The sequence below is a fragment of the Charadrius vociferus genome, unplaced genomic scaffold (assembly GCF_000708025.1).
Source record: "Charadrius vociferus isolate BGI_N301 unplaced genomic scaffold, ASM70802v2 scaffold61, whole genome shotgun sequence".
In the NCBI taxonomy this organism is placed as follows: domain Eukaryota; kingdom Metazoa; phylum Chordata; class Aves; order Charadriiformes; family Charadriidae; genus Charadrius; species Charadrius vociferus.
In genome coordinates, this window is record NW_009646945.1 from 3,518,042 (window position 1) to 3,531,051 (window position 13,010).

Genomic DNA, 13,010 nt, shown 5'->3' on the forward strand with positions numbered 1-13,010 from the left:
AACTATTATGCTTTAGGAGAGTGGGGGGGAAAGAAGAAATTCTTTAATCTCTTTGATCAGATTTGAATGGCAGAGAAATCTTATGCATTAATGCTTAAAATTACAGATTTTTATCAGCAATCATTTTAGTAAGTAGAACTTGGGCTGCTGTGTTGAATACATACACTTCTTAGTATGTGTAATGTGTTGATTTCCCTGGAGTTGCTCTTTAATTCATTGTAGAGAAAGAATGAAGAACTAGTAAATAACAAAAAGAAGAAGTTGATGTGATGTTGCTGTAAGTGGACATGTTCAAATTGGTATGACACGTGTCCTTGTGGTAGCCCAAGGATAATTTGCCAAATCATTTCTATAGCAAATTGTTTCAGAATCAATCCCTGAATTTTATACTGGTAAGAAGAAGCTTAGAGCTCAAAATTATTCATTATTTCTTCCTCTAAAATCTTTTTAAAACTCTTCGTCAGATCTTCAAATGCCGTAAACTCTCAAAGCTCAGTTGGATTCAGTGGGTCTGGAGAGGGTTGCGCTAGTTAAGGCGTAAGCCCGGCATTGCGTTGCAGAGCTCTGCGCGGGAACTGGCGTGGCTGTTCTTTAGTTAGAATCACATATGTAGCAATTTCCATTTCAGTGATGCTTATGAATTAGAAACCTCACTTTTTTAATAGCCTTCAGGAAATAATTTCTGGTTTCTACACAGGGACTCACGAAGTGAGCGCACGTCAGACGCTCCAACGGCAGCAGAAGGTTCTGCTTTGCAGCAGCGTTTTTGCTGCTGGGCCTCCTGCCTGAAGTGTCTGAAATAGAATTACAGTACAATTTATTAAATTTATTATCATGCTCTAGAAGAAAAAGCATTTTCATGTTTTTATGATCTGACTGAGGAACTGTACCATGTGACTGTTATATTTTGGGATATCTGGCCAGTACAAGTTGGAACGGCAGTAATGCGTTCATGGCTGCACAGCCACACTTAACATCTTCAAAACTTTTTTTTTAGCGCTTGCCACTTGGACTGAAATCTTCCTAATTAAAGATGTCAGAATAAAGCAGTATCTTAGAAATCCAACTGAAAACTAGGTAATGATGACAAAATAAAGTGATATCAGTTTGGATATATTTTAACACGATGTCAAAACACATTGTCATCAAAATCCCCAGAGACACCATTATGGTGTCAAAATGAAACATTATCAACCTAAGACTACAAGAATAACAACATGAAATAATACCGTTGTAACTTTGTAATGTAATGCCAATATCATGCAAAAGAAATTTGACGTACTAAGTGGAATTATTTATTAAACATATTTCATTTCTTTCTGTTTACTAAAAAACATATGGCAATTATGTTACTCAAGAAAACCTTACAGCCTTTGCATAGCATTTGCTGAAGTAATGTGAAAGTTGAGATACAAATTAGTCATACCGAGGAGATCTTAACCACAGAAGTTGTTATGTTGCAATCCTTGGCTTATCTCAAGCATAGCTATACACATCTGTATATTTCAAAACCTAAAAATCTTAGTTGTTTGTTTTGGTTTTCTTTTTCTATAAAGGAGAATTGCAACCAATAGTGTAGCGTACTCTGTAAAGAACCATTGAAATTATAGTAAAGTAAATGAGAACTGGTCGCTGTATGGACTTTATACAGGGTCTCAAAACCCACTTCTTGAAGAAGGCTATTGTCCATTTGTGGATATGTGAACGCACACACAGAGAGGCTGAGTGACTTAGAGAATGTTATTCTAATTAATTTTTCTGCCTAAGGATTAAACTGCTGGGTTGCATACTGCCATGACAGTTGGCTATCACCATCTATCAGGCATTCCTAGTACTAGATTTTCTTAGGATCATTCATTTTCCACCTACCTTAAGCCCGAGTTAGCTGTCTAGAGTGGGATTCATCTGCCCTAATATAGTTGTCTAAAGCTACCCATCTAAGCCTCAGCTCGTCCCTCTACTCTTCTTTGTCAATGAACAAAAGTAATGAGCTCTCAAGGGTAAGTAATTGCATCCTAAGACAGGTGCTTTGGATTGCCCTATGGAGTAACTTATTTCTCTGTATTCCCCTTAGAAAGGGTCTAGATGGGTAGTTTTAACTACATGCCTGCCTTTTAGATGATTAAAATTGGTTGAGAAAAATCCCGCCTTACCTTCTCCTGGTAAATAAATTACCTTTCCTATAGCCTTTATCAGGCTAATTGTCTTGGTAAACGACTGAAGTGGTGTTACAAGTAAATGTATTTCTTCTGCAGCAAGAGAAATACACACTTCGGGGTATCTGAAATCTGCACTTGAGTTGACACTAAGCAGACCGACAACAATACATGTTAGAATTCAGGATTTCTAATCCAGTGTTTCAAAACATAGCAAGACCCTCAGCAATTACTGAGCATCCTGAGCAGTACATCTGAAAAAGAATTCCTGAGGAAAAGACATTTTCAACATTTCCAAGAGGAAAAATAAGTAAAATAACTTAAAGTTTAAGTACTAAAAGTTGAGTTACAGCTGACTCACTAAAAAACCAACTGAATTTTTGGACAAAAGGTAAGTGCTGTTCTTGTCTGTCCTTTCCTGAAATTGAATATTTTTTTTAATATAACTCTAATTTTATGTCAGTTTCTAGTTTTAAAGTTAATCAAGACAGGGTGGTGGTAAAGCATGATTAAAACATCTATTTATTAAAATCTTCATCTATGCAATAAAATACTGAAAGGATTTATCCAAAAATCAGTTGTTTTGCAAAATATCATATTGAGATTCTTTTAATCTCCATATGTAAATAGTATTTAATTAAAAATCTTAATTAGTTTTTGTACTAATCTGTATAAATCGTAGCGATCAACTTCATAAGAAGGCAACAGCCATGTGAATTTAGGCAGCAATTCAAGTAATCAATCTTAGCTTTGATTTTTTGTTTTTTCTTGGTTGAGTCATATGGGAAACTGCATGCACAGGCACTAAGTGATGAAATGCTTAACAGTAAGCTCAGATTTAAAGTTTCATTTAGAAGTTGCACATTATTTAGTGCCAAAAATAAAACAATGTTTCCTCATTTCTCTCTGTTTTATATAGAATTTCTGATCTACTACTGATGCTCCTAGCAGAGGGAGTCTTTCTAAGTTTCAGATTTCGAAAACCGTGTGAAGCTTTGACCTAGCCTTGGTATCCTTAGGCCAGTCATTTTTGTTTGTTTGTTTGTTTCTAATGGACAACTTCTCGTTTTGCACTTGGAAATTAGCCTACAGTTAGAGTCAGATATAACATAAAATCAATTAAAATATTGTTTTGTGATTTATAATGCAATAGCCCCTCTGTCAAATAACAGAAATAATTATACTATAATTATGTTAGCAACTGGTAAGGACTGCAGGAGCAACGTGAACTTTGTGTAATGTATTATCTTTTTAAATGTTCAGGCCTTTTAAAAAGATGTCTTTGTCTATACATCACTGTTTGTCTAATGATGTACTGTTTGATGCTGTAGTTTTGTTTGTACTTTAAAATAAGATGACATTTTTAGTGAGGGCAAGTGTCCACAAGAGTCAAAAGCATTCTGTTGTGTTTTGCTGGTTGAAGCTCCCTGATACCCATTTCCTAAGCATTTTCTGTGGGTAAAGAGAAATAAAACAACGTAAAATATTTTGGAGGTTTCCGGTATAACTTACGTCAATGCATTAAGCAAGACCTAAATACCCTTTAAAGAAGTTTTTTTTTGCATTGAAGCAGAGCTAAATTCCATCATTTACAAACACAGTGTAATGGTGCATTATTTGAATAAAATATTACTCACTCACTCTTGATGAATCCTTCAAATCAAACGGTACAATTAGAATCTTTTTTTTTCTTTCTTCTATTTTTTTTATGTCTCTAGACTCCTCCCATGAAAAGACACAGGCTTTTTCTCCACCCTAGTGTTGGCTAGAGCTGGGCTCTGAAGCACATTTTATGCTGTAAAATCTCATGTCACCAGCAGGCAGTAGCTGAGTCGAGTAAGGTGTGCTGGCGCGAGCGGGGTTGTACCTACGTAACAACATTCACACTACACAGGTGGTGTTGGCTACGGACAGATGTTCCTTTTTGCAAATAGCTGCCGTGCTTTAAGAAGTGACTGCTCCCTAGCTGCTTGTTGCCGCCCCTCTGCTGAAGATTTCTGCCCCCTCATCTCACCCGGAGAGGAGATCAGAAGGAGCTCTCCCTAAATGGCTTCCAGCAAAGCAGCTGGATTAACTTAAACAAAACAGAGGCGAAGGCTGACATGGCCTGAAGCCCACTGGCGATCTCTTTGCTGATCCCTTCTGCTGGCACAGGAATGGCCAGCTAGGTCCAGGAGAGGATTTCTCCTCTGTGGTCTTTGTTAAATGTCTTTGTGTTACTGTGCCAGGCAGTCCTCCTCGTATTGACACAAAATAGCCTGTGATGCCTAATTGTGGATGCTCATCAGACCTAACAGCACTGGAGCCATCGTTGTCTGTTCCAGTTAGGATAGGAAGATACTTAGAAGGTCAGGCCAGCTTTTCCCTGCCCGCCTTTGAAGTAACTTTGTATTTCATTTAGAATCAAAAATGCAAATTTCTCCTTTGCTCAATCACCAGTATTTTTGTTTGATTTTCTTTTTCTATGATTTATTAAATCTTTGTATGCGTATTTCTGCCATTTCCTTAACACCTTCATAAGAAATTCTCAGTTAGATGTCACGTATTTTCTTTTAGGTTACATGCGGTGTTCTCTTTCTTCTTTTTTTTTTAACTGGGAAAATGCAATACCCTATGACAGTGGCTGTAACAAGCTGTGTGTGGCTGAAAATTGGCTTGGCTTATATCTGCAAAATCTAACAGCTCCAAAGTAAGGCTTAGACTGCGTGATAACCCAGTAGCTGAGTATCTGTTTTCAGATGTTTATAGCAAGCTCCTAAAATCTCTGCTTTTCTTTTTAGTAGAAGAATTCCCCTGAAAAGTAAGACTGGATTTCTGTCTCCGGTGTGCAGGCTCTGACAGGCTAATAAGGAAGAGTGATGGTGGCAATAAAAAGGGTCTTGGGTGCATTCTTCAGATTTCACTGGTTGTAAAGTGATGGCCCTGCTACAGAAGGGCCACAGAGGGACTCGAAGTGAAATTTAGTCTGGAGAGTTTGAAGAGACTGTTGTGGTGAAGTGACCTCCCTATCAGCTCCGGCGCTCTGCATTGTTTATGGCCATTGCATCAGAAGCGAGTGCCAAATTAAGAGCATTTGGGACTACTTTTTTAACTCAGAGAAGAGACGTATGTTTTTGATTTTTAATGATTTACTCTGTTGAAATTGGTGTGAAATCGTCAACAAATCACAATGTCAAAATTTGGAAATTAATTTCTTTCACTGAAGAAAGCGAGTGCGTTTGGGGACTTGCATAACTTCTTTGTGGTATTGGAGTTGATGACTACGACTGTGAAGGTAAACTGGAAACGACAGAAAACTTCCTGATGAGCTGATTTCACATGCATACATATTGACATAAATCCCAGGGTTTAAATCCTTCTTTTGATGGAATTAATATGCTGCGGTGTGTAGGTATGTGTACAGGTAACATGTTAGATCTTGCCTGTCACATTAAGCCAATCCCTGAATTTAGCTGCCTTTTAAAACTGCAGATTTTAAAGGATATATAATGCTCTGTGTTCATTTAGCAAATATGAAATGGCAAGAGAGAAGGATTTTTATAACCTTGTGAACAGCAGAAATAAGCCAAGATTGAAAGAGATCTGGGGGAAAAAAATTCAGATAGGATGTATACCCTTCAGCGTGCAAGAAGCTGCCCTTGTTAGAAACCAACTTTGCATGCATAATTAATTTGAGCAGCACATTCCGTTTCTTACAACTAGAAGAGAAATTGAATTCAGGTGTTTGGTGAACATATGGGGGATTTACTGTGAATTTATGACCTGTGGTTTGAGTGTAAAACCCCAAGATACTAGCTGATAAAACTTAATGAAGCTTGTTCAGAGAAGCTATTTTTATTTGCAGTTTTGTAATTGATACATTTTCGGGTTTCTTTTACACCTCTCCCCCGCCTTTTAATGCCTTATTCCCAATAAATTCTTTGACACTTAAGAAAAACAGAGTAGTGTAGGATAAACCTTCCTATGCCTCCTTCCAGGTTATAACTGCACCGTGTTACAAGTACATTTGTAGTCAAACAAATTTGATCTCTTGCTCAGCTGATTTTTTTTGTTCCTCAGACTGACTGTAGCAATCACATAATCACACAACAGCTTTTTCATACGATGCCAGCTGTGGTTGCTCCTGTTTGTGTACCGTGTCTGTATGTGTTAGTATCTGTGTGTTCGTGGAAAATCTATTCCCTGGTGTCTCAGAGGATGTACATAGGGCACACTGGTAGGTGAGGACCAGCCAAATGGTTACACTAATGTAAGCTTGAGGACTGGTATTTGGATGTCAAAAAATAAACCGTAGAACAAAATCATAGGAAAAGACCAACCTGCTCTGGCAAGCTGGTGGCAGGAAGGAGACAGTGTGAACTCTGCCGCCGCTCAGCTCCCATCATCCCCGTGGTGTGTGGGCACAGTCGTCTGTGTCATTGACCATTAACAAAGCTGTTTGAAGCGAACAGACCAGCAGACCGTGCGTTGGAGTTCGGTGCTAACTTTAAGCCTGGTAAAGGGCAGACTTTCATTTTATTTTACGTCCATGGCTTTTTGCGACAACTTGACGTTTTCTGCTTATCCACCCTCAAGGGCCGTCCAAAACAGACAAATCCATCTGCTTGGAGTGAGCACTGTGGTGAGAGGGTGGTCGAGTTTCAATAAATGTAGTAGAAGATTTTCTATTAGATTATAAACACTCTGCTTTCTGTTGGGCTGTTTTCATCCTGCTCAAGCCATGAAGGAGTAGACATTCAGCTAGTTCTGAACTTTGGCAAGGATGTGTGCTGCCAACTAAGGCACCAGGGCGAGGACATTGTTAATCCGCAACGAGACGGAAATAAACTCTTTTTCTGCTCCTCTCTACCTGTAGACACAGGTAGATTAAAATTCAGCTCTTGCTTTTTAATACGATGTGAGTAATCTGTCCAAATGGAAAGGAATTTATTTTATACAAATAGGTGATGGTTATTTGCCAGCTTGAAGTAAATAAGAACCCATCTGTGTTTTATAACTGCTATCCAGAGATCTAAGCAGCCGGTCAGACCAGCCAGTCCCTGGCAGCTCCAATCTGTGTTAAAAGATTTCAAGGTGTAAAGAACACTGTTTGTTTACTAACCTTTTGGTTATTCTAGTCATGTTGCAACTGCCTGGTGGTGTTGTTAAGACCCTTTTCCATGCTTTTTCAGGCCAATAATTTTTTTTTTTTTTCAAAGCTCTAGTCATGCCTGTTCAGTACCATGTTTGTATCTACTTTATCACGCTGAAAATCTGTCTGTTTTGAAAGGATTACAACTCTGTACATCAGTGCATGACATCACACTGAGACATTGCTTAATGATCTGAGACTCCGATGGTCATTGCCATGGCTGCTTGTTTCTGGAAATATGTGACAGCTCTGGCCTATCTAAGCCTTGCTTACCGTTGCGTTTTTAGCCCGTGCTGGCGGGTACGTGTTTTAAAGCAGCGCTCAGAAAATAGCTGATTGTGAAATGTGCCATCTGCCGATGGAAGGCGATGGGGAGCCAAGTAGAGATGTGACGCAAGGAAGCCCAGCCACTTTGCAACCCAGGTTAACTTTGGCCCTAAAAGCCTTTCCTTGACTTTTCTTTCTTTTAAGAGCATTTGATAATGACAGCACATTGAAAGAAGAGCATCACTTGCATCTGATGCCAGGAGGTGCTAGTTGTCTTCCATAAGTTCACAGCCATCCTGTTATTAAGTAGGCATAGGGAAAGGCTGTCTGGGCAAGCTGTGGTTACTGTAGAGAGTGGTAAGTCCAATTTTGCTAAAAAGTTTAAAACTAGCACAGGTTAAATCTTCAATAAACTTTGGATGTATTTCAAGTTAAACTCCTTCCTTCCTGCTTGTAGTCCTGAATTCTTTGAGGTGAATTTGCCTTCAGATTTTCAGTTCATTTGAATGAAAAACTGGAACAAAACATGGTGCATTTAATTAAACTTTTGAGGACTTGCACCATACATCTGCAAAAGTCAAAAGGGAATTTAAGCAGCGGTAACACCTGCAGCCCTGCATCCTAGTAGTCTGTTGATATGACCCTACCGCTCTGGGATGAATTCATCCAATAAGTCAAAATTCATTTTGCTTCAGACTGGCTAAGGACTCTGCACACAGGATATAATTTGTTTAGATCTGTCCCAAGGGATAAATGTGACTTACATAAAGACTTGTAGATAAAACAGAACATCTCAGGACCTGAAAAGGTATAAAGTTAGGTTTGCACTTTAAGGTTTGCACTCTGAAGTTTTGTTTGCGACATTTTTTTTTATTGTGATTATGATTTTTGTATTTTCCTCTTTCTGGAAGTAGTAATTGTGGGCTCGTGGTTGAATGAAATATCAAGTGGGTGTACCAAGTGTTCCCGGAGTGCAGTGGGAGTGCAGTGGGAGACATAAAAAAACCACAGAAAAAAACCACTGATGATAAAATTAACTGGATTAAAAGAGGCATGAAAAGAAACAGAAGTCAACATGGCAGGCCAGGATGGAGATGTGCAAGCCTTTGCTGGTGCATGTTAGGGCAGATGAATAATTTAACCTAGAAAATCAGAACAAGGTTGGGAAAAAAAGGGAAATGAAAGGAAGCCAATGTGAGATATAGTCTAAGCCCTCAAATAATCTTTTCTTTAAAGTATCTTAGCCCCTCCTTAGCTGCCTGCCTTTTCCCTTTTCCTCTTCTAAATAAAAATGGGGGGTTTTTATTATTTATTATTATTATAAAACCACTGACTTGACCTCACTTTCTGTGTCTCACTGACTTTTTGAGCACAAAGAAATTTAAGTAGATATAGAAGTGGTTTTGTCTTTTAATTTAGCTCTTTCTTTTCTATGAAATAGTCCTTTTTTATAATTCCCTTCTTTTGCAATTTTCTAAATTTGGGTCAGGTCCCTTGCTTTTCAGATAAAATAGAAATATTGTTAAAAGATTTATCTTCTCTGCCATTATCAAACCTTTTAATGACTTTGAATAACTTTTCTTAAATCAGCTTGACTTCTTTTTTCTTTTCCCTTCTTTTCTTTTTTTTTTTTTATTAGAATAAATTCTTCTCAAGTCTGGAGACAAGTTAATCATAAATCCCATCCTCCTAGTCCTTTGTTGTTCCATCTCTGCCATGTAAAGGGTGTCAAATCCATGCATTTGCTGTTTGGGAGGAGACATGCATTTTGGCTTCATGGCATGGACACTGTGCATTTGCTGGCTATTCCTCTGTTGATGTAATTGTTTTAATGAATAACAATCACAAATTGTGCAGAAGTCCTCAGATCTGTAATAACCCTTCCAGTAGCCCATTTTGGGGTTGGTAGAGTATGTCTGTTCCTCGTAACACACAGGGTTTAGTGCAGTGCTTTTGGGGTTTACCTTCTATTTTTCTTTGCCATTGGATAATTGCTGCAGTGTCACTTTTGCCCTGTGATCCCTTACAGTTTGAAACAACCTTAATTAGGGAAGGCTGATTATTTACCGATCATCTTGAGTACATCAAGGTGCCTACGTATGGTACTTTCATAGTAATTTTGCACCAAAGTTCAATGGCATTTCTCTTTCATACATGTATTCTTATACCTGAAATACTTCAAGTATTTTGCTACATTTAAGTGCAATTTGTCTTACAGAAATCACTGTCTGTGTAGAAAGTATTGGACTACTTGTTTGTTAGATTAACAATACAAGTTTTAAAAATCAACATACCATTTAAAAGTATTTTGTATGTCTTATACTGGATTGTGATGATTACATTTAAAATGTGCAGTATATAGCAATGCATTGGAAAAAAACAAGTGGCTGTATAGTAAAGCAGGGCAGAATTTGACAATAAAGAATAAATTTACATAACATAAAACTGCAAATGGAGATAAGCTGTTCCACAAAATTAAGTTGAATTAAGGAAACAGAATTAGCAACACACCTACAATGAAGAGGAAATTTTGAAAATGCCAGTGTTTCATTTCCACCTGTTCTAAATAAAGCTTTCTTTAACTGTACTTTTCAAAATGGAAATTTGCACATAGAAGTTGCCCTACCCTACAAATAAAGCACTTCTTAAAGCTCCTATTTGAAAAAAAGAGAAAGAAAACACTTCCCTAAATTCCTTCTTTTCCTTTGCCTTTGGTTTCAAAGCAAAGAAAAAGAAAACCAAACCTCTTAAAAAATCAGCCTTTTCTAGAACCGTGCTATAGTTTCTGTTTGGCCAACCAAGCACCGATAAGCTCCATTTAATGGCACTGAAAAGAGTGGGAGGTAACGTCTCAGATACCTACAGCCTCCAATCCACTGCTCTTATCAGTCCCAAAAGACATGGAAATCAGTCACAAATGGACTCCAGAATCATCTCTTTTTATATGAGGGAACCCGTGGGATATAAATTCACTGTGTTTTATTGTACCCCTTGTCCAAGAACAGGAATCTATGGAATTGCTTTCCGTTGTCTCCCCGCAGATTTCTCTTTTGAAACAAAGTAATAGCTGACCATTCTTCATCAGCTCTTTTGAAATAAACAATGAAATGCAGGGCTTAAGAACGCCATAATAAGAGATTAAAATGCTTCTGGTTAGTCTTGATATAACATATTTGTTTGTCAGGCTTCCTGTGATTCCCACATTAACATGTTTGAAATACGGTGGGGGTTGGAGGGGTCAGGTGGAGCCGCACAGCTGGAAAAATGGCAGTGAAATTAATAAATATCCACTTTTCCTCTGTCCCATGAAATAAGCCATTCCTGTGCATATTTCATTACGGTTTCACATAAACCTGTGCGCTATGGAAAGCGGATTACCTGCGGTCGGCGTTGTGGAAATAATGGATGGGTTTGAAGAACTGGAGGTTCTGGGTGTACTGGTACATAGCGGTACCCCACAGTGCCCGCGGGGCATCAGCCAGCACCGCTCTGCTGCGGGTGCCTTCCTGCATACGACACTGTCAAATGGATTGCTTTTCACTGGCCCCCAAGCCTTTTAATGCTTTCAGACTGATCAGTTTAAAAGACTTGTTAAAAACAGAACTAAGGGATGACAGGCTTGTATTGACTGGGGAAAATAATCAAATTTTATATAGGTAGGGCCTTCAGACATTGTAATGAGTTTGATGTGAATAAAGATCTGACAGTACTACAGTTTATTGATCGGGGAAAAGTATCTTTCATGCTTATTCAGTAGCAGAGATGATTACAACTTTTCTCTTAATTTCCCCTTACGTTAAGTCTGACACTAACACGTCCATTCCTCTTCATTTCTAGAAGTAAGATGGACTAAAAAGATTCCAGCAACTTTCGATGATTTTTAGGAATAGCCTCATTCATCTTATCCTTACACCATCTGAAGTTTCTTTATAGTTCAAACAGCATTAATCATCTTTAAAAAACTAAAGATCTTTGTGCTAAATGCTTGGAAATTATTTTTAACTCTCTACTCCTGCACTGTAGTAGCAGTCTCGTGCTAAGAAATTTCAGTCACAGATGGCAGTTCCCAAGTATATTGATCATTTCCATCCTCCCTCTTTCAGCAACAGATCAACCCCTAACAATCATGACCGGATACAGCGCCTGAGACAAGAGTTTCAGCAAGCAAAGCAAGATGAGGACGTGGAAGACAGGAGACGTACTTACAGTTTTGAGCAGCCATGGGTAAGTGTACCGATTCTGTCAAATCTGGAAAGGTTCCCTAGCTCCCACTGTCCCAGGCCTGGTCCAGACAAAGCAATACAGACACAGGCTCCTCTGCCTCCGGACTTCTGCCCTGTCTGTTATCCCCATTTTTGGTTCATTGGTGTTTATTTCATTTTCAAACTTCTTCAGCCATCTGCCCTGTGTGCATATAGCACTATTTGCACTGTGTTTAGACCTTCGACTCTATGAGTTACCACATGAAATTTTTGCCTCAAAGGCAATATCAATTATTCTGAAATTTTCTAGGAAAATCAGAATAAACCACACGCTAACGATAAATAATTTAGAGAGAACATGTAACCCTGTAAATGGTATTTTCTCTGAAGCAGTATCACTGTGATTAGTCCTTTGCCTTAAAAGGAAGAGCAAGGTATTTTCACAGTAAAAAATGAGAGATGTGCATAATAACATGCTTCACAATAGTACCCCTTTGCCACTTATATTAGCCAAGACAGTTCTGTCTTGAGATATATGTCCTAATTGATCATTTAAATCCTGTTGAATCTGATCTAGTGATGTGATACAATTATGTAAATCCATGTGCTTATCTTGTTTAACATAATTGAATGAATCAGTGTTGCTTTTTAATCAATTACGTATCCTAAATTAGGATCCTCTAAGTATGGGACAAATATTTTATTGTATTTTTGTTTAAAATTCCACAATAAAGACACGGGAACAATTTGCTTGCATTCCCCAAAAAGTGGGAACTGTATGATGGCAGCAGTAGAATCTCTCACAGCTTTTCTGAAGCGGGTGTAGGTGGTGGGTTATTATTATGCACAGAAGACTAAGGTGGAAATAGCCGAAGGTCCGCATCTGTGTGTATGACATCACTGACAACAACCTAGGTAACATCATAATGCATATAGGATCACAGAATGCTTTAGGTTGGAAGGGACCTTACAGATCATCTAGTTCCAACCTATGTCCTCTCTGATTGCCTATTGTGGTGGATATAGAAGATTTTTTTACTTTTGTTGGGTCTTTGTGTCCTTCTCTGTCTTAAACTCGCCAATATGAAGCTGTGGTATTTTTGACATGCAGCACAGAGAGGAACAAAAGTAAATGTATCCCTACATGACCTAACACTGCTTAACACGCTGTATCAGGACACAGGCTTCTCTTTTCCCATGTTAGAAAACCTCTAACCTTCTCTGAAATCGAATAAATAAAATAAACTTTCTTTT

At 38.2% G+C, this 13,010-nt stretch overlaps 1 protein-coding gene across 1 annotated transcript in view; it reads left to right on the forward strand.

Moving 5' to 3' along the window:
* PARD3 (par-3 family cell polarity regulator) overlaps nt 1-13,010 on the forward strand; it is a 480,197-nt gene that overhangs the window by 454,489 nt on the left and 12,698 nt on the right. Inside the window, exon 27 of the mRNA XM_009895122.1 lies at nt 11,658-11,778. Within this exon, the coding sequence (XP_009893424.1) occupies nt 11,658-11,778 (121 nt within the window). The remainder of the gene's footprint in view (nt 1-11,657; nt 11,779-13,010) is intronic.